Source organism: Salmo salar, chromosome ssa23, assembly GCF_905237065.1.
Source record: "Salmo salar chromosome ssa23, Ssal_v3.1, whole genome shotgun sequence".
Lineage (NCBI taxonomy): Eukaryota > Metazoa > Chordata > Actinopteri > Salmoniformes > Salmonidae > Salmo > Salmo salar.
Window position 1 is genome coordinate 33,353,210 of NC_059464.1, and position 22,295 is coordinate 33,375,504.

The window sequence follows — 22,295 nt, forward strand, 5'->3', positions numbered from 1 at the left end:
TTGGCATTATTGTCAATAGCATATGTTTTTTTACATGGTTTGGTTAATGCCTCAAAGACAACGGCAGATAATTTGCCACTAATTTAAACTAGAGCATTGATAAACAAACATATAACATACAAAACTTTTGATAGACAGAAACTCCACAGAACTGGGTTAAGGTAGCTAACAGTAAGTACACAGTGGCAGGAGTTCTCTCAGAAGTTGTTCCAGCACTGTGACACAATATGTTGTTGCCCTCCCATCCCTCCCTCACTACGCGACAAACACAACACAGAGGACATAAAAGAGTCATTATTCTGGAGTTCATTCAACACAGCAACGGTGCCAAGCCTGGGCCCAGACCCTCCACTCTCCTCTGGTACCCACTGCCCCTAAACACCCCGGCAGGGAGGCAGGCAGGCAGGCATAGAGGAACACAGGTCCAACCCAGAGAGACCTAGCCTCCACCATGGCATCCAGCCCAACCAGCCTGCCTGCCTGTCTCATTAATGCAAACACAGCTCTAGATTCAAATATGTAATACTTTGGATTAAATACCACTGGCTAAGGACTACAATCTCCTGGGGTTAATTCATTAATTATATTCGGTCTGTTTTTTTATGGTTGAACACATGCTGACACTGTTATTGTGTGGCATCCTTGCTGAACAACTACAATGGGTGTGGAAGAAATGGTGTTCGGTATTCCAACTGCAAATGTTGTGATTCTCTACGGCTTGACGGGCAAGTGTGATAAAATACAGTGGAGCCTACCTTAACCCCCCTCCCCTATCTCTTATCTGCTTCCCCAAATGAGAAAACCTGGATGGTTTCTCAGGGCCCACTTTCTGGCTGGATGGGATCTAATTTGGTTTAATATATTTATCCATTCATTATTATTCCTTTTTATTGGGCGGCTAATAATGTGAATAATTTGTTCTTATCTGTGTGGCTGACAGGCGAATTTACACTCCAACTCAGCAGGTAGATAGAGGAATGACTCCACTCCAACACTCCCTCCTCTCCCTCCTCCTCTCTTCTCCCTCCTCTCCAAACTCCAATGAAACATGACTGACAGGCCGCTGTATAAGTAGTTGTCATAGCAACCAACCCATTTCTCTGACAATAGCTTTCTCTGTAACACATACTCTCTCCACTCTCCTCTCTTTCTCTCTCTTTCTTTCTCTCTCTCTCTCACTCTCTCTCTCGCTCTCTCTTTATTTCTCTCTCACTCTCTTTCTTTCTTTCTTTCTTTCTTTCTTTCTTTCTTTCTTTCTTTCTTTCTTTCTTTCTTTCTTTCTTTCTTTCTTTCTTTCTTTCTCTCTCTCTCTCTCTCGCTCTCTCATTCCCTCTCTCTCTCTCCCTCTCTCTCTCTCTCTCTCCCTCTCCTCTTTCATCCATCCTGGCTTATTGAAGGCTGCAGGTTCTTAGGCAAGCCGACACATCGGCCCGGGCACTTTTACAATCCCCCTCGTGAGGGCTTTCTCCTGGAGCCTGCAGCAGTGCCAAAACCCTGAAACTCATCCAATTGCTATTCACTGGAAGTGTTCTTATGCATTTCACTGTCAAACCCCCAAGCAGCTAGAGCCCCAGGAATGTAATCAGCCGACACACTGTAATAAGTCTCCAACACGGTAGACCTGACTGCAGAATTGCTCATGTATGCAAGATGGGAACCTTGAAACTTTCACAGCTACAGAAGATCAAAGTAAAAAATACTGTATCTGACTGTAGCATGGTTCATGTTTGCTAGTTTTATACATTTAGAAGTGATTGTAATGCGATGTCAGTGTCGTAAATAAGTCATTGGATTATAATTACAATGAATTCATGACGAGATTAAATGATACTTTTCAGATAAAGCAAATGTTATTTTTTATTTGATTTCAAATTTATATGAAAACACACCTATTGATAAAAATTCTGAGATGGCCCCAGTAACCTTCAGGATATAGAACCAGGCAGAACATTCACCATTCATTCTTCATTCTTCCACGCTTTCATTTCCAAACTATTTATTCCAAACAAACCATTGCTTATCAACTCAGGCCAGATTGAACACGATGGGTGTATCTTTCAGGACAGAGTTCTTGGTAGTTAGGAGGAGCTGGTGCTGTAACAGTCACAGGCAGATTCGTGTGCTGCGTCTAAATGACCTTAACAATAGTAAACTAATTGTGATTCTATGTGATGCAAATTTCTATATTTTTCAAACCAAATTTCTCTCCTACCAATTAGGCAGAGATATACGAGGTGTGTTCATATAGTGCGAGTATAAAGTGCTTTTAGACAGTATTCATACATGTTGACATATTCCACATTTTATTGTGTTACAGATAACTGTATGTGTGGAGTACAGAGATGAGATAGTCATAAAGAAACCATGTTATACACTATTATTGCACACAGAGTGAGTCCATGCAACATATTATGTGACTTGTTAAGCAAGTGTTTGATCCTGAACTGATGTAGGCTTGCCATAACAAAGGGGTTGAATACTTACTGACTCAAGACATTTCAGCTTTTCATTTTTTTTATTCAGTTGTAAAATAAATCGACAAACATAATTCCACTTTGACATTATGGGGTATTGTGTGTAGGCCAGTGACAAAAACATCTCTCTAATAAATGTTTAATTCAGGCTATAACACAACAAAATGTGGAAAAAGTCAAGGGGTGTGAATACTTTCTGAAGGCACTATATGAGCTGTGTTGGTGTAGTGTCACTATATGAGCTGTGTTGGTGTAGTGTCACTATATGATCTGTGTTGGTGTAGTGTCACTATATGAGCTGTGTTGGTGTAGTGTCACTATATGAGCTGTGTTGGTGTAGTGTCACTATATGAGCTGTGTTGGTGTTGTGTCACTATATGAGCTGTGTTGGTGTAGTGTCACTATATGAGCTGTGTTGGTGTAGTGTCACTATATGAGCTGTGTTGGTGTAGTGTCACTATATGAGCTGTGTTGGTGTAGTGTCACTATATGAGCTGTGTTGGTGTAGTGTCACTATATGAGCTGTGTTGGTGTTGTGTCACTATATGAGCTGTGTTGGTGTTGTGTCACTATATGAGCTGTGTTGGTGTAGTGTCACTATATGAGCTGTGTTGGTGTAGTGTCACTATATGAGCTGTGTTAGTGTAGTGTCACTATATGAGCTGTGTTGGTGTTGTGTCACTATATGAGCTGTGTTGGTGTTGTGTCACTATATGAGCTGTGTTGGTGTTGTGTCACTATATGAGCTGTGTTGGTGTTGTGTCACTATATGAGCTGTGTTGGTGTAGTGTCACTATATGAGCTGTGTTGGTGTTGTGTCACTGAATGAGCTATGTTGGTGTTGTGTCACTATATGAGCTGTGTTGGTGTTGTGTCACTATATGAGCTGTGTTGGTGTAGTGTCACTATATGAGCTGTGTTGGTGTAGTGTCATTATGTGAGCTGTGTTGGTGTAGTGTCACTATATGAGCTGTGTTGGTGTTGTGTCACTATATGAGCTGTGTTGGTGTTGTGTCACTATATGAGCTGTGTTGGTGTAGTGTCACTATATGAGCTGTGTTGGTGTTGTGTCACTATATGAGCTGTGTTGGTGTAGTGTCACTATATGAGCTGTGTTGGTGTTGTGTCACTATATGAGCTGTGTTGGTGTTGTCACTATATGAGCTGTGTTGGTGTTGTGTCACTATATGAGCTGTGTTGGTGTTGTGTCACTATATGAGCTGTGTTGGTGTAGTGTCACTATATGAGCTGTGTTGGTGTTGTGTCACTATATGAGCTGTGTTGGTGTTGTGTCACTATATGAGCTGTGTTGGTGTAGTGTCACTATATGAGCTGTGTTGGTGTTGTGTCACTATATGAGCTGTGTTGGTGTAGTGTCACTATATGAGCTGTGTTGGTGTAGTGTCACTATATGAGCTGTGTTGGTGTAGTGTCACTATATGAGCTGTGTTAGTGTAGTGTCACTATATGAGCTGTGTTGGTGTAGTGTCACTATATGAGCTGTGTTGGTGTAGTGTCACTATATGAGCTGTGTTGGTGCAGTGTCACTATATGAGCTGTGTTGGTGTAGTGTCACTATATGAGCTGTGTTGGTGTAGTGTTAGGTTACAGTACATGGATTGCAGGTAAATCTGGTCTCAGCTGTGTTCATGGTCATGTGGACAACCAGTTCAGTTGTTAAAAACAACAGCCATAACAGTTCTTTGTGGAGTGGCAGTAATCAGTAGCTGTGTTCCCTCTGTGAGACAGCACTAATCCACAAAGCTGCATTAACAGCCAGTCGATACTGTTAAAAAAGTCCTGAGCACTGGGACATGCATCTTACTGGACTGGCTGAGGAGATTGTTTGAATAGCAACAATAGCACTCCCTCTTATTCAATGATTTAAGAACAGTATCTCAGAGAGGGTCATCATCAATCTGGGCTCCCCCTAAAGGGGTGACTAATTTATAAGTGTGTGACATCTTGAGGGTGCACTGGTATGTGTGTGTGTTTGTGTGCTGTTTTGGTGTTTGTGTTGCGTGTGGGTGTGTTGGGTGCCTACATGTGAGTTCGTAGTCTACTGTAGATCCACTAAATGATCCTGGCTGTGTGTTGTAGCTAGATGAGTATCAAGTCCCAAAGTGCCGTTTTACTCCAGAGTAGCACAATCATGGCTTGAGAAATAGGTCTCTAAGATGGTGTATTTTCATGCGGTGTTAGCTTGTTTTCAAAGCACACTCACTTAGGAGAGGAGCATGCTCTCTATTTCTCAGCAGGAGCTGAAGAACTTGTGTTACACTGCCCTCTAGATACAGCAGCACTGGAGACATTCGTATCCCATCACATTTCTTACGCCTGTCTTTGAACCTCCACATCAGGACAGTCCAGTGGCATTTCTGATGGAATACAGTGAAAAGTTAACAGCCCAGAATGGCACTCCAATTTGCTCTTTTGGTGCCCTCTGTAACCAACCAATGTTACACACGGATCTGATCTGATATATGGGTCTATTCCTGATGTGCTCTGAGTCCAAAAAATATTATTCCATTCAGCTCTAGGTGATTTGCCATTGAGCAGTCTATCAGCGATGGGACAGTTTCAATGTCGTATTTTGAGGCGTGCCACAGGAGGTCTATTCATGGCTTGAACGGCATAGTACGGAACATATGAAATTCATATAGGTCAGCTGCATACATTAATCCTGCCTTGTCACATTCCCATCATCCATAGAGGGGACGATGCTGTAGGAGTTATGGTCCTGGAAGGGCGCCATGGAGGAGAGGGGAAAGGCAAAGGCGTATGTGCGAGAGGCTGAAGGAGTGGGTGCAAAGAATTTAATCCCCCTCAAACCCACCCCACCTCTAAATTCATATTCCGTCCCAAACAACAGGAAGGAGCATCTTGGCCCTTTATTTTCCAGTTCAGGGCTTTCTCTTTTGAAGATAAATGCTCTCCAATCCACCATGACAGGTGTCACATTGGATCGCTTCCATTTTGATACATACCCTCTGATCCTGCCACTAACAATAAAGAGTGTCACGAGGGCCGCTCCTCCCTTGACAGTGCCATGACACTGGTGATTATTTTAAAGGTGCATCATTGGTCGTGCTGAGTCAGGGTGCCGGCCGGGGCTCTGTCTGTGGCAGGGTGGCAGCGACCGGGGCGGCTGCATGGGACTAGGCTGGCTGCTGGAGGAGGAATATGGATATCAGTAGGTCCTGCCTGGGTCAAGTCATGCCACAGCACAATAACACACAGTCTCTCTCTCTCACGGTCTCTCACGGTCTCTCACAGCCACAGAGGTCACCCTGACATACCGCATTACCACAGACTGGGAATGATGTTGAACTCCAAAGCCCAGAGCCTGGCCCTGGATTCCTCTTCTGCTTGTGTTTGCCTTTGTTACATAGGTGCACTCAAAGTTATAGAAAATCTGTAAAGGGGAGGTTGGGAGTAGTGTTTCTGCCAGTGGGATTTAGTGAGCAAAGCATTAATCATATGAGCAGAACAACAGTAAACATAGCGTGTCAGGTCAAGGTAAAGAGAAAGTCCCCCTGCATTTAACAGGACTCAATAGTACAGCGTACCATATTGAAAAGTCAGCATTATTCACCTTCTCCGTGCCGGAGAGACGTGCCATTGTTCATTGAAGAGCTCTGGAATATTATTTCTGTGGTGATACACTGAAAACACTGGATCAGCAGCAATTAAACATATAGTCTGAGGCAGAGGGAGAGAGGGAGATTGACAAATAACAAATAGCCTGTATTCAGTAAAATTGAAGGTCAGCAGTATAGGAGGCAGAAGCAGACATATCCATATAGTGTACTGCCTGGAGCTCCTGGTGTATCTGAAGGACCATACACAGCTGTTTCATCAGCCTGCTGCTTCCTCCCATTCCCCCAAGGTAGGGGCATGGCCGCGCTCTGATAGAACCCAAGGCCTACCCAGGGCTCAAATATGTGAGCAAACCCAATTATCGTTGAAATTAAAATGAGCAGACTTGGCACAGGAACAATACACTGTGACTCAGCTCACAGAGCTAAATGGAGCAGACAAATACATTGCCCTATGTTCATATACCGGCCACTGAACACAGTGAGCAGAGCCTACATTGGTATACAGATGGAGGTTCTTAAATAGATCACTCTTTTGTTGCTGAGAATTTTCCTGCATAGAAGGAAAGGCAAACTTTTAGTATTTGAGTTTTAAAAAGGCTTCTACAGTTTGTAATTTCCACTTTGAAACTTGATTTTCTCTAACGAAAAATATATTAACCCCTACAAAAATGGCTATTAAAAATAATCCACATAATAATTCACATTGCCTGTTGCTGCAGGATTATTTTCCTGCTGTATCAAACTGGCTCAAATTAAGATCCTACATCGGTATAGCTAAGGCAATATGACATTCTGTTTGCAATACTCATTTAGACTGGTCGCATTGAGAGGTCAGTTTTATTTAACCCTTAATTTGCTTTTCTCTTTGTTTCAGAAGACAGGAAGCTGTTTGTGGGGATGCTGAACAAACAACAGACTGAGGAGGACGTGTACCGCCTCTTTGAGCCCTATGGAGTCATCGAGGAGTGCACCGTCCTAAGAGGTCCTGACGGAAACAGCAAAGGTAGGAATAAATGATATACTGTATCTCAGGCATTGTCTAGGTCACTGTCTTCGACAGTTAGTTTCAGCTGAGAAATCACAGATTCAAAATGGGCATTATTTCTTTGAGTTTTTTAGTAGTAAAAAAACACTCAAAGTAAACGGGTTTCTTTATAGGAGTCATCATGGCTTGTATTATGCTCAGAATGGTCTTCCAGGTTATGTAGGCCTGTAAGGGAAACATTCCCATAGATGAACAATAAGAAGGCCTAACTGATGCACTGTATTGTAGCAGGGTCGTTCCACCAATTCAGTGCCTTTTGAGAAGTATTTCACCTAATTTTAACATTCTGTCACAAAGAGCACATGTTCAACTACATAAAAAAAAACATGTTTTCCCATCTCAAGAGGTTGAATAAAAAAATAAGTGCCTATTAAGTGGCAAATAAAGTTACAGGGTTGACCGTAACAGGGTTGACGATTTCATCTTAATTCAGCCATAAATCCCCTTGTCACAGGGGTAATGGACATCTGTTGTGTGTAACAGCTTCACAAAAAATTGAAATTGTGAAAACATGTCTAGCCTGTCAATCTATGGGTAACAGGGTTGACGTGTTATGCTCGGCCCACTCAGTTTTACATCACAAAACACAAAAGAAAATTGCCAAAGATAGTAGAATCACCTGCTTTTACACTATGATTTTACTATTAGATGTTCAATGTTCCTTTTTTAAAAAATATATAAGGAATAGTTTCACAATAATAAAACGAGAGTTAAGTTCACATAACAGGGTTGACCTTAAAATGAGGGACAGACGTAAATTAATCACTAATCACATTAAATAAATAATCATCCTCAGAATTGACTTTGTCAAAACAACAAAATAACTAGGGCTTTACAATGATGGTGAAAACTTTGAGAAATGTTGGGGTTAAAATCTTCCTAGAAGTTTACAGAGGGTGCACGAAGGGACATGTCAAAATGCAGAATTTTGTCACTTTAGCAAGTCTTTATTCATAAAAAAAAATCGGAATTCTCCATGAGGTCTATAAGGGCACCTCATTTAATATAACAGGCTTTTAAAATTCAATACTGGTGAACAATTTCTACTTAAAACATCAAAGGAATGGAAAAGGCACTATTTTCATTGAACAACCCAGGCCCCATGGTCTATCCACCCAGGCAACTGGCACACAGTCTAGTAGAAACCAATACCTTTTGACATGCAGTAAATAGCAGTGGGAGCCCTGGTTCTTCATGTCTCTGAAACATAGTCCCATGCCAGTGCTTATGAAAATTGTTGTGGAATGTTGTGGAGGTTGAGGTCCTGGCATTCTGACTCAACAGTCGTACAGAAGTAAAGAGGGAATGGCGGATGTCATAACAATTGCGATGTTCTTTGCGAGACACTGGGGCAACTACACTCTTTAAAAGAATAACCCTTTGAAGTACCCTTGTTGGTTCCAGGTAGAACCCTTTTGGTTCCAATTAGAACTGTTTTGGGTTCCATGTAGAACCCTTTCCACAGAGGGTTCTACATGGAACCCAAAATGTTTCTACCTGGAACCAAAAAGTGTTTTACCTAGAACCAAAAACGGTTCTCCTATGGGGACAGCAGAAGAACCCTTTTGGAAACCTTTTTAAAGTGTAGGGGAGGTTAGATTTAGTCTCCGCTATACTCTGTTTGGGTGATGTGTATGAACCACTCTAAACATCAGTGTCATACAAGTCAGATAATGCAATCCTTTACAAAAACAAAGATTTACAGATGTTCATGGATACCTGTCTGTCAACTAACCGTTAACTGTCAACTAAGTTACATACATATTTATTTATACAGTATATTAATCAGGCTCAATTATATTGTCCAGAGGTAGACAGGAGAAGAGCTTTTGATAAGACCACACTTAAAGATGCAGTAATTCTCTAGGTTTACCCCCTGGGATCCTTCGCTGCAGGTCCTGATCAAACCGGCATTAGTCCCTTAAACATGTTTAGCTTCTTTCTAGGAACCGTAGACTAATGCATAATGACAACTTAAGACAATATGGATTTCACTGGGTCTATATTTAATATGCACAGACAGGCATGTGGTGCTAAATAGCATGCTTTTCTGCTTCATCAGTGCAATCTGTACAAGAGCCTGCAGCTTGAGCAGCCTGGGGAGGAGCAGCCTGCTGTGCAATGGGAGTCTCTCTGTGCCTCCCTGAAATGTTTTGACGGGCTTCTCTTCACAGTGTTTAATAAAGGCACCCTGCCTTTTATTCACTTCCTGTGTGTGTGTGTGTGTGTGTGTGTGTGTGTGTGCGTGCGTGCGTGCCTGCGTGCGTGCGTGCATGTTTTCCAGGCTGTGCCTTTGTAAAGTTCTCCACACACGCTGAGGCCCAGTCTGCAATCAGTGCCCTCCATGGCAGCCAGACCATGCCAGTAAGTACACCTCCTGCCTTTCTTCCACACAACCACATACAACATTCACAACTTTAGATTCTACTGATCAACCTCCAGTTTTTATTGACCGACACAACGTGCAACTGTCCTCATAAATATTCCAGCTTCAACAAGCACAGGTACAACCATAAACCTTCTTTAGAATGAAAAGGATTGGTAGTTTTTGCGTGTCTAATCATAGAAAAATGATTGAACATTAATTTTCATCTCATGGAATGATAATGGGTTGAGCTATCGGTGAAACATGTTTTGCCATGTTTGCGTTAGACCCTTTAACAAATACAGTAATCCTAGCAGTCACCACTGTAGTGCTGCTAGGTGTGGTTATTCTTTGTTTGTGGCTGGTGGTTAGGGAAGCCCCTCTAAACCATTGATGCATAGAAACAAAGGGTACTTACTGTGCACTCTAAAGCTGCATTATAGTTATTCTGCACGCTACGTATTATTCAGTGGGCTGAAGTACACTCAGCCTATATCATCTTTGTTGGAGAAACTTCAGGCATGGAGGAGCAGGACCCTGAACTCTCCCTCTTTCATCATTGTGGCATTAGACCACGTGGTTTTATTATTTACGGTATGGGGGCACAACACGTGGATAAAGAGAGCGCTGTGCTAGCTGACTGTGTCATTAGTTTTGGTGCAACCTTGAGGTCAATATAAGTGCAAATGACTCGGGGACGTGAGGATAGGCTGGAGATAGGCTTGACTTCATGTGTTCGCTGCTCTGTGGTATTGGACAGCCACAATGTTTTTCTTTCTCCTCTACTGTATTTCTCTGCCTCTCTCCTCTCACTCTTCTCTCTTTCCCGGCCTCCCGGGATAATAGGCAATAGACTTGTTTACTCCACCTTTCACTACATCGGCTGCTGAATGATTAATTTGTGTATGAGCAGCGGGAGGGGCGTGCGGGTGGGAGATAGGAAGAACAGAGGAAGGGATGAAGGAGAGATGGAAAAGCGAGTGAGGAAGAAAATGGACAGGATTTATCCCCTCCTGGTTGGCTAAATTGATTATAGAAATCTTCTCAGCATCTCATCTCCTGTGTCAGAGGTTTGGATGGGAGTGTGTTGGCCTGTAACACTTGTCGTCGGTAATGGAGGACCAAAGTGCAGCAGAGGATGTGTTCATCATTAGAATTTTAATTCAAAAAACAAGAGAACACTACAAAATGAACAAAACGACAGCAAACAGTCCTGTTAGGAAAATTACTCAAAACAGAAACAATTACCCACAAACCCCAGTGACAAACAACTCCTACATATGTGACTCCCAATCAGGAACAACGATTCCCAGCTGTTCCTGATCAGGAGTCACAAGACACACACCAGACTGCCACGTCCTGACCCCCAAACTACTACACCAGCTCCATCTGCTGGTCAGGACGTGACATGGCCCCAGTCGCTCCGTCTCGCCACGATTAGACAGACAGACAGACAGTGCACCATTAGGCCTTGAGCTGGGCTTGGGATACTCAGAGGACAGGCCTGAATTATCCTACCTGACTACATCTGCATGAATAGCACTGCATTGAGAATGGAACAGCATCGTTACAGGACGTCTAACAGTACATCTATACAGTGTCTTCCAGGCCGTAATCGTTAACTATTCCATGTAATGAATGATCCTGTTCTCTCTATTTAAATTAGGACATTTTATCACAAATGAATACCAACTATGTCAAACACAAAATAATAGGTGTGCAGCCTATACAAGCTATTCCAAAGGCAGAAGTGATCAGTCTAGGAAAAGAGATGGCTATGAATAATTTCTACACGAGAGCCAAGCTGAATGTAAACACTATAACGAACAGCAGCAGTTTCTTAACAGATAAGCAGCAGATCCCCCAAGCATTGCAGAACACACACACACACACACACACACACACACACACACACACACACACACACACACACACACACACACACACACACACACACACACACGCACATGCTTGTGCACTGACACGTCCACACGTGTAAATGTACACACACGCACACTCTCTCACACGTGTACACACACACACACACACACACACACACACACACACACACACACACACACACACACACACACACACACACACACACACACACACTCTCTCTCTCTCTCTCTCTCTCTCCTCTCTGTCACATCCTCATACAGCCATCAGCCAGGGTCAAAGGCTCACTGACTGATCTTATTTTCCATCTCGGAGGACTTGAGCCGAATACATTTGCATTTTTCATGTTGGGGGTGTGAGTGGGTGTTTATGTATATGTGTGTGAGAGGGATCTGAGTGAGAACATGTGTGTGGATATGAAGTTCAGAGATTGTGTGATTGTATTTGGTCTCTTGTGAATGTGTGTGTGTATGCTAATGAGCCTGTGTATGTGTGTGTTACTGTTTGAGCATATGAATGTGAGAGAGAATGTGTCTATAGGTGGATGTATCTATCCCTAAGTGTGTATCTGTGTGCATGAGTGTATGAGTCTATCCATCTATATGTATGTGTGTGTAAGTGTGTGTAAATGTATGTAAGTGTGTGTGAGTGTGTGTGTGTGAGTGTGTCAGAAGCAGGAGTGGAATGGGAGTTGTGGGAGGTGATGACAGGTCAGATGTGAGACCCTGACAGGCTCTCCCTTCCATTCCACGCACGCATGCCCCTGCCCCGGGGCTCAGAAGACCTCACATGGCTCAAGACGTCACACAATTAAACATTTAAACGCTGGAGCTGTAAAGCAAATTGCTGGGATTCAGGAAGAAGGTGTCTGGGGGAATGTCCCGGGACGGAATAACAGGGTCAGGACCAGAGAGCCCGGTTCATCTCCATTTGAGCTTAGGAAAGGATTGGTTCAACTTTAGACTGTGATGGAAACACTGTGGCTGTCTGACAGTGGAGGCTTCTGATGGGAGGACGGCTCATAATAATGGCCCGGAATGGAGCAAATGGAATGGCATGTATTTGATACCATTCCACTCATTCCGCTCCAGTCAATCCCATGACTCCGTTCTCCCAATTACGGTGCCACCAACCTCCTGTGCTATCTGCCAGACAGGGAGATATGCTGAGAGGAGATAGTCAAAGCCCACAGCTGAGTGTGATCTCGCTTTCATTTGTTTATTCACACTATAGAATGAGAGCCAGTGTCAGGGTAATAAAATGACTAGTTTAATGTTAGTAGGTTACTTCACATGGATGAGATATCTATGTTCCTCACATTAAACAATTGCTTAATATTTATTTTTCCTAGTGTCACTTCCAAAGCAATTGACATTCTAATCAGAGCCTAATGGATTACACTAATTTGTTATTTTACTAACCAAGCACTAAACACACAGTGTGTCTTAATTCATTCTCAGTGGTTACTTAGTGCAGAGTAATGGGATTCAGGCTATCATAATGATCATTTAAACATGAAACACAGCAATAGAAAGTTTAATAATGAACTCACAAAACTACTTCCTGTCAATAGTGGATGTGTATTCCTGTTTGAGACAGTTGAGTAGGAACTAAGAACCTTTGTTCTAGTAACTAAGCCACCGTGTGACTAAACCAAAGAGACAGGGACACCGCTAAGGCACTCGCCATGTGACACTTGAGTCCGTTACAGGTTGCAGCTGCTTATGTAAGATGACGACATGCACAGGATAATTCAAACTTATTACCTTATTCTGAAGTTTTGCACAGAGACGGATGTGTAACGTTAAGCAATATCAAATATGTATCTTCGTTTGCAGCTTTATGTGGACCATTCACACAAGGGGTGTCCTGTGTGTGGAGCTTGGAAAGGAACCAATTGGGCCCTGGCTGCAAAGGGAGTACTCATAAAGACAGATGACTTTTCATTGAATCTCAGTCCTTTTTCTCCTCTTTTCCTGTCTAAGAACAGCTGCCTGTGTTATTCCCACAGTTTTACTCCCTTTCCTGAACCCGCTCTAGATGCTCTGAGCCGGTGGGGATTCAGCCTCACACTTGGAAGCTTAAAATTTAATGAGACTTTTACTTCATAGTTTATCCACCTCACTGCTTTGTACTGTGGCGAGAGAAAGATTCTGCACCGTGATATCTTGACAGGCCCAATGAAATAAATTGGGTAGATAAACAAACATGGGAACAGACATGGAAGTAACAGGCCATTCTAACATGATGTTGGCATCTAAAGAGACGGGCTTTTGTGATGACTTACCCGAAATAAAGACCTCGGTGCCTGGAGCGGCTGTCATCTCCGCAGATAGGAGAGAGAGGGGGTTAGTGAAGCATCATCAGGACATGTTTAACCTCTTCACCTTTCTTATTAGAGGCTGAGAGTGTGGCGCAGTGGCACGATGGCTGCTAATAAATCCACTGTAAGTTTCCCAGGGACTCTGAAGCTCCTAGAGTTCATGTAGCAGTCTAAAGGTGCCGAGGCTCTGCCGGAGCTATGGGTTCACACAGAATCCACCCTGATCAATACAACATATCTGGGAGAGCCAACAGCAGGGCAGAGACACAGACTGATAGGATAGAAGAGTACAGAAAAGGAGACAGACTAGGAACTGCATTGGCATTGCACTCACACACTCAATCCACAATAACCACACTTCCATAAGTGAGCACACTCCAGACGGCAGGACAGGACAGGAAGGAGGCTGGGGCTGCAGCATCCTCAATCTGCCTACCTCTCAGACAACTTAATACCCTCAGATTATATATTCCAACCCTCCCCAAGAACCTGGGAGCCTCAGCAGGAGAAGAAGCACACCAAACCAGCTCGGCCTTTAATAGCTTTTTTAGTGCTGTGGAGTAAAATTTTCACTGTTTACCACTGCTGCACATTTCTGTATTCCAGTCCTGCATCCCTGCTCCCAGACTCGCTTATAGTTATACCCCATAATAATGTTAATGGAACAGATAGTAAAACCGGGACAGACACAAAACAAGGCCCTTCTACCGGAATGACTGGGATGTGTAACCTTGTACTGACTCTCACGACAGAGTATGGACTGTGGGTCTGGAGAGGAGATGAGATGAGGGGGAAGAGGAGTGTGTGTGTTCTATTACAGTGTTGTTTTACCATCACCCTACTACCTAGGAGTGCATGCACTTCATTGTTTAGTCATACAGTGCACTTAATGAGCAGGGGCCTAATGTGGTGCCGGTGGCGAGGAGAGGAGAGGAGAGGCAGGCAGCTTTGTGAGGCTGTGCACTTATAGCTAGCCAGCCGTCAGGGGAGAGGGGATGCTGAAAGAGACAGGGCTGAATGTAGAGAGAGAGGGGGAAGAGAAGAAAAACATCTACATTCATCATTCACTCCACTGACGATCTTTTAGCATCTCTGGCAACCTGCAAATCTCGCCTATATAAGCAGAGCCCAGCCCCGAGACAGATTGTTGAGCCTGAAAATGAAATGTGATTGACACAATAGTGAATTCAGAGAGAGAGAGAGAGAGAGAGAGAGAGAGAGAGAGAGAGAGAGAGAGAGAGAGAGAGAGAGAGAGAGAGAGCTTTACTTCATTTTAACAGACCTAGAAAGTTAGAACCAAGCCTCCTTCCCTGTCCACTGTACATAGAACCCCCATGACGCCCCACACCCCTACAAAGTTCCCCAGACGGTTCACCAACCCCCTATCAAATCAAATCAGACTTTATTTGCCACATGCGCTGAATACAAGTGTAGACTTTACCATAAAATGCTTACTTACAAGCCCTTAACCAACAGTTCAAGAAGAAGAAAATATTTAAGAAGAATAAGAATAACGAGGCTATTGTCGTGTCTTTGGCTATGCCGGATTAAGTGATATGACATGATATTCTATAAAATCATTTCTCTGTAATTAATATTACCTGATTAAGCTAATCAGGTAGATAATTAACTAGAAAGTCGGGGCACCACGAAATAATGTTTATAGAGCTGTTATCTTCCGAATAAGCTCTTAAAGACCTGGTAATCTTTTACCTCAACAGCAGTCAATATTTAATCGTCGTCTGATTCAGTCTCATCTGAAAGTTGTAAATTCTTGGTTATCTTCACGAACCCTGGCTAACAATTTGAATCAGCAATACAAAACTGGGTTTAATTATTTATTTACTAAATACCTAACTAATCACACAGAATTACATATACACAGAATGAATCACACATTGATTACAAATTATGTCATAAAGGAAAATGTCCCTAGCGGACGGAACAGATATGACGGCTGGTTACACAAAGAGAGGGGGTTGGGTTTGAGTGAAAGAGCGGGAAGACTGAGGAACAAAGGGAGAAGCTATGCTATCGTAAATACAGTATCTTATGCATTCTAAATTACTGCCCATTTGAAAAAGGAGAATGCAATAAATATTTACTCTGAGCTGCGCTTCGGTAGATGGGAGGCCGGGTGGTCCATCATGGATCTCTGGTCCTCTGAAGAATATCTGGTGGTAGAATGGATACTTGGTAGTACCGTCGTCGTGTGGTAGAACAAATACTCTGTCCGTCCTCTCCTAGCCCACATCTACAGTTGCTGCGCTAACACGATGGCTAGGAGGTATCACTTCTTTAGTGAATAAGAGTTCAAAGTTCATACCAAGTTGCTATAATTTAAGCTCATGCTATATTCTGGCTAGTGTAGACGAAACTCAGCCTTCCGGGGTGTAGGTCGTCACCTTCACATTGAAATTCGATGCTAATTCGGTTATGTTCTCTAAGGTTGGCTTAGTTCTGTAGGTGGTCTTTGTCCTTTCAACGTGGGGACCTCAAGTCCACACGTCCTTGGAACAGCTTATTATCTGAGCCCTTTTAACGTAGGACTGTCGGCCTTATGTCCTCGGAACAGAAAGTTACATTTTCATCAAGGGGTTTATAAAGTGGTGAAAGAAGGGCGTGTTTCATAGTTTTACAACCCATGTCTGTTCACTTAGGCGGGGCCTCTGAGTGAGCAGAGTGGTGTTCTTCTGACAAACCTTTCTCTCATTAAGAAGCTAAAAATAAAATGTCATCTTTTCACAAATAGTTTCATATTTAAACATTTAAATTGCACAACAATCCCGTGTGAATCTGATAACTAGAATATGTAGATTCCTATCGTCAGTAATCATGTCTCAGACACCAACTGAACTGACATCATATTCATTAAGTCCCAACGCATATTTTCAGCTGGTTGGATTACCGAAATATGGTTCCGTCCCCATCTTTTGATGTCACCAGACTCTCTCTCAATGTTAACCAATGGATTTTCAATAGTCACATTGGTAGAGTAGAGAGAGGAAAAAGGGGAAAGGTATTTATGGGGGTCATAAACTTCTGCCACTCAGGCCAACGTCATGACACTATATACAGGGGGCACCGGTACCGAGTCAGTGTGCAGGGGTACAGGCTAGTTGAGAAACTCTGTACATGTAGGTGGCGATTTTTATGAATTGCCTTATACAGTCTTATGGCTTGGGGTAGAAGCTGTTGAGGAACCTTTTGGTCCTTGACTTGGTGCTCCGGTACGGCTTGCCATGCAGTAGCAGATAAAACAACTTGGGTAACTGGAGTCTCTGACAATTTTAGGGGCTTTCCTATACAGTGCCTTCGGAAAGTATTCAGACCACTTGACTTTTTCCACATTTTGTTACTTTACAGCCTTATTCTAAAATTGATTAAATAGTTTTTCTACACATAATACCTCATAATGACAAAACAAAAACAGGTTTTAACACATGCAAATTTACAAATAAAAAACGGAAATATGACATTTACATAAGTATTCAGACCCTTTACTCAGTACTTTGTTGAAGCACCTTTGGCAGCGATTACAGTCGAGTCTTCTTGGGTATGAAGCTACAAGCTTGGCACATCTGTATTTTGGAGTTTCTCCCATTCTTCTCGGCAGATCCTCTCAAGCTCTGTCAGGTTGGATGGGGAGCGTTGCTGCACAGCTATTTTCAGGTCTCTCCAGAGATGTTTGATCGGGTTCAAGTCCGAGCTCTTGCTGGGCCACTCAAGAACATTCAGGGAATGTCCCGAAGCCACTCCTGCGTTGTCTTGGCTGTGTGCTTAGGGTCGTTGTTCTGTTGTGAACTTTTGCCCCCGTCTGAGTTCCTGAGCAATCTGGAGCAGTTTTTCATCAAGGATCTCTGTGGAAAAAGTCAAGGGGTTTGAATGCTTTTTGAAGGCATTGTACAGTGTATATGCTCCAGTGTGAGCCAAGCCTGCACCTGCCCCAGCAGCACATCTCTGTGGTCAATACACCCCGCCACCTGCATCTCATGGTCTTCCACACCACCATTTTTTCCTGCCCCAACAGGTAGTTTACTAGGCAGTCCCTTCGCCTGTTGGCTATGCTATACCAAGGCCCTCCAACAAGTAGATCCAGAGTCAGCCCCAACCTTACGCAGAGAGAGAGAAACCTCCCCACCTCCCCAATGTGTAGCAGGCAACCAGGTAGTTAGCTGTAGCCCCAGTGTGGCTTACCACACAACCCCCCTACAACATCCCACAACCCCCCAGCCCCTAATAGCACAAACACAGCCCCCAGCTAGCTCCCCAGCCCTGGCCCCGGCCCCACTGCCACTCGCTGCTATTATTGATTATCTCACATCAATTTCAAGGAGCCTCTTATCTCGCCCGACGCACAACCTTTCTACACTGTCAGATCAGAGTAATATTTTGGCCTTTTATAGGGATCGATTGGGCAGTTTTGAGGGGGAGGCAAGGCGGAGCGCAACAAAGGTCAAATGTAGTGCTAAATCATTTGAAGATTCTTAATGAATGGTGTGTGGCAGATGCACCTGCTGGTTTCATTATGGCAGCGCAGCGGATGGAAAGAGGGAGAGGGAGAAGGGGGGAAGTGCTGGATCAGAATGAGAGAGTTGGAAAGAGAGAGAGAGAGAAGGGGGAAATGCTGGATCAGAATGAGAGAGTTGGAAAGAGAGAGAGAAAGAAGGGGGGAAGTGCTGGATCAGAATGAGAGAGTTGGAAAGAGAGAGCGAAAGAAGGGGGAAGTGCTGGATCAGAATGAGAGAGTTGGAAAGAGAGAGAGAGAGAGAGAGAGAGAGAAGTGGGGAAGTGCTGGATCAGAATGAGAGAGTTGGAAAGCGAGAGAGAGAGAAGGGGGGGAAGTGCTGGATCAGAGAGAGAGAGAGAGAGAGAGAGAGAGAGAGAGAGAGAGAGAGAGAGAGAGAGAGAGAGAATGCAACACATAGAAGAGCACCTTCACCAAGGTCAATACGTGCCTACAAGTGCAGATGCCAATATTAGCCCCTCCAATCTCAAGTAATCATACGTCCCTAGTTTGGGAACCTTACTCTTGAGTGGTTGGACCAAGTTTCAACCACACACTCTTAGAAAAAATGGCTCCAAAAAGGGTTCTTCGGCTGTCCCCATAAGATAACCCTTTCTGGTTCCAGGGATACATTTTTTGGTTCCATGTAGAACCCTTTTGGGTTCCATGTAGAACCCTCTGTGGAAACGGTCCTACATGGAACCCAAAATGGTCTTACCTGGAACCAAAAAGGGTTCTTTAAAGAGTTCTCCTATGGGAACAGCAGAATAACCCTTTTAGGTTCTAGATAGCACCTATTGTTCTAGCGCAGGAAATAAAAGGAAAATATCCAAATAGTAAGCAATGTATTTTTTATTAATGCACATTATCTTACTAGGCAAGTCAGTTAAGAACAAATTCTTATTTACAGTGACAGCCTAGAAACATTTACGTCTGCAACTGAACAGTCTAGTTCAGGTGCAGAACAAGAGACTTTTACCTTGTCAGCTCGGGGATTCCATCAAGCAACCTTTCGGTTACTGGCCCAACGCTCTAACCAATAGGCTACCTGCCGCCCCGTTATGCTTCCTTGCCCTAGGTGACATGTGCATTATGTTAAATATGATGGAAGGTGTATGGTTGTATCTGAAAAGAGAACATTAACAATATAAGTAGAGCAACTTCATATGACTGTGTGGCCGTACTTATGCATGCAGACCGCACACAACTCGGAAATAATATCATCAATAAGACAAATGTTCAGTCATGTAGTATCTGGAAAGCTATAAAACTGTGAGCTTGATGTTCGATGAGAGGAGCCTGCTAATATTGACGTTAACAACAGACCTAATGGCATATGAGCAGCTCATGCTGAACCAATAAACCATCCAATCACATTATCATGCATGACTTGTTTCAGACTTGAGAAGTGAACTCTAGTTCTTTAGTTCATTATCTAAACATACATATAGTAGCCGATAATGACTGACTGTGTGGTATGTCATGTTGATGATAATGAGATTGACATATTAACTGCTGGATAGAGGTCTTGCAGACAGAGGAGGGTTGGTTGGTTAAGTGTGCGGTCCCTCTCTCCTCAGAACGGCTCCGATTCTCTCCCCCCCCAGGGCGCGTCCTCCAGCCTGGTGGTGAAGTTTGCCGACACCGACAAGGAGCGCACCATCCGCCGCATGCAGCAAATGGTCGGCCAGTTTGGCATCTTCAACCCAGCCATCGCCCTGCCATTCAGCACCTACAGCACCTACGCACATGCAGTGAGTTAACTAACACAACCCATTACCCCTCAACACCCCCCAGGGCAGGGCCGTGAGTTAACTAACACAACCCATTACCCCTCAACACCCCCCAGGGCAGGGCCGTGAGTTAACTAACACAACCCATTACCCCTCCACACCCCCCAGGGCAGGGCCGTGAGTTAACTAATACAACCCATTACCCCTCCACACCCCCCGGGGCAGGGCCGTGAGTTAACTAATACAACCCATTACCCCTCCACACCCCCCGGGGCAGGGCCGTGAGTTAACTAATACAACCCATTACCCCTCCACACCCCCCAGGGCAGGGCCGTGAGTTAACTAATACAACCCATTACCCCTCTTATCCCTCCACACCCCCCAGGGCAGGGCCGTGAGTTAACTAACACAACCCATTACCCCTCAACACCCCCCGGGGCAGGGCCGTGAATTAACTAACACAACCCATTACCCCTCTTATCCCTCAACACCCCCCAGGGCAGGGCCGTGAGTTAACTAATACAACCCATTACCCCTCTTATCCCTCCACACCCCCCAGGGCAGGGCCGTGAGTTAACTAACACAACCCATTACCCCTCTTATCCCTCAACACCCCCCAGGGCAGGGCCGTGAGTTAACTAACACAACCCATTACCCCTCTTATCCCTCCACACCCCCCAGGGCAGGGCCGTGAGTTAACTAACACAACCCATTACCCCTCAACACCCCCCAGGGCAGGGCCGTGAGTTAACTAACACAACCCATTACCCCTCAACACCCCCCAGGGCAGGGCCGTGAGTTAACTAACACAACCCATTACCCCTCTTATCCCTCCACACCCCCCAGGGCAGGGCCGTGAGTTAACTAACACAACTCATTACCCCTCAACACCCCCCAGGGCAGGGCCGTGAGTTAACTAACACAACCCATTACCCCTCTTATCCCTCCACACCCCCCAGGGCAGGGCCGTGAGTTAACTAATACAACCCATTACCCCTCAACACCCCCCAGGGCAGGGCCGTGAGTTAACTAACACAACCCATTACCCCTCAACACCCCCAGGGCAGGGCCGTGAGTTAACTAACACAACCCATTACCCCTCTTATCCCTCAACACCCCCAGGGCAGGGCCGTGAGTTAACTAATACAACCCATTACCCCTCAACACCCCCCAGGGCAGGGCCGTGAGTTAACTAACACAACCCATTACCCCTCAACACCCCCCCACCGCAGGGCCGTGAGTTAACTAACACAACCCATTACCCCTCTTATCCCTCAACACCCCCCAGGGCAGGGCCGTGAGTTAACTAACACAACCCCCAACCCTCCATACCCCTCTTATCCCTCAACACCCCCCAGGGCAGGGCACCATCCACACATGGCAGACACCAGGCTCTTTGATGAGCTCACCTGTCCCGTGCTGCTCCACCCTCTGCTCCCATCTCCTCTCCCCAGGGCCCCAGAGCTGCACCAGGGGCCAGAGATGACTCAGAATATTACATAGGAATCTTATCTCCACGCACACCTCTTTAGCCTGCGTACAGAGTTACTGCGCTTAAAGGGAAATGGAATTAAGAAAAGGGTTCAGTCCAACACAGATAAAAACCAAAACCCCAGTCACAGCAGACTGTGTCACAGTATATATTTATAAAATAATTACATTTTTTCTTATTTACTTATTTGTACGCACAGGCAGATTTTTTTTCTTCTCTAAATGCCAGGATGAATTTTTGAGGCTACCAAAGTCTCAGGGGCTTCCCCATTTCCCTGACGTTCATATCACAGGCATGGGGACCAGTATGAAATGTGTAAATTGACCGTCCCAGAGTAATTGCGAGGCCATCTCTGTGCTCTCTCCAGTAAAACTCCTGCCTTCATTACAATTCATGAAATGCAGCCCATCCCTGGGAAATGTGGAGAAATGCAAATGTTTCAGGAGTGGTGGAGGCGGTGGTGGTCTGCTGGGAGAGCATTGTGTCCTGCTCAGGTTGGCCATGACTCTTATTTACTGTGGCAGAGCCCCACGCACCCCATCACACACACATACACACACACACATACACACATGCATACGCACATAGCTACACACTCTGTCACTAACTCTATGCCACACAACAACATGTGTCTTGTTTTTCCAGGCACTGCTGCAGCATGACAATGAGGTGGGTATATGCAAATCCATTGCTTAAGTTTTATGAATGATATGTTTCTAGTCATGTTAGATATTTGATCATTATAGTTACATTTATTAGATATTAGCTACAGTCATTATAGTTACATTTATTAGATATTAGTTACAGTCCTTATAGTTACATTTATTAGATATTAGTTAAAGTCATTAAAGTTAC

At 44.3% G+C, this 22,295-nt stretch overlaps 1 protein-coding gene across 12 annotated transcripts in view; it reads left to right on the forward strand.

Annotated features, from left to right (window-relative positions):
• The window catches only part of LOC106584443 (CUGBP Elav-like family member 5), a 323,962-nt gene that overhangs the window by 272,682 nt on the left and 28,985 nt on the right, over positions 1-22,295 (forward strand). For 4 of the 12 annotated variants that reach the window (XM_014169786.2, XM_045705940.1, XM_014169792.2 and 1 more), the window contains exons 4-7: positions 6,951-7,079; positions 9,406-9,485; positions 19,796-19,969; positions 22,086-22,109. In XM_014169786.2, the coding sequence (XP_014025261.1) occupies positions 6,951-7,079; positions 9,406-9,485; positions 19,796-19,969; positions 22,086-22,109 (407 nt within the window). The remainder of the gene's footprint in view (positions 1-6,950; positions 7,080-9,405; positions 9,486-19,795; positions 19,970-22,085; positions 22,110-22,295) is intronic. The other 8 variants (XM_045705944.1, XM_014169798.2, XM_045705945.1 and 5 more) reach the window with 6 other exon arrangements.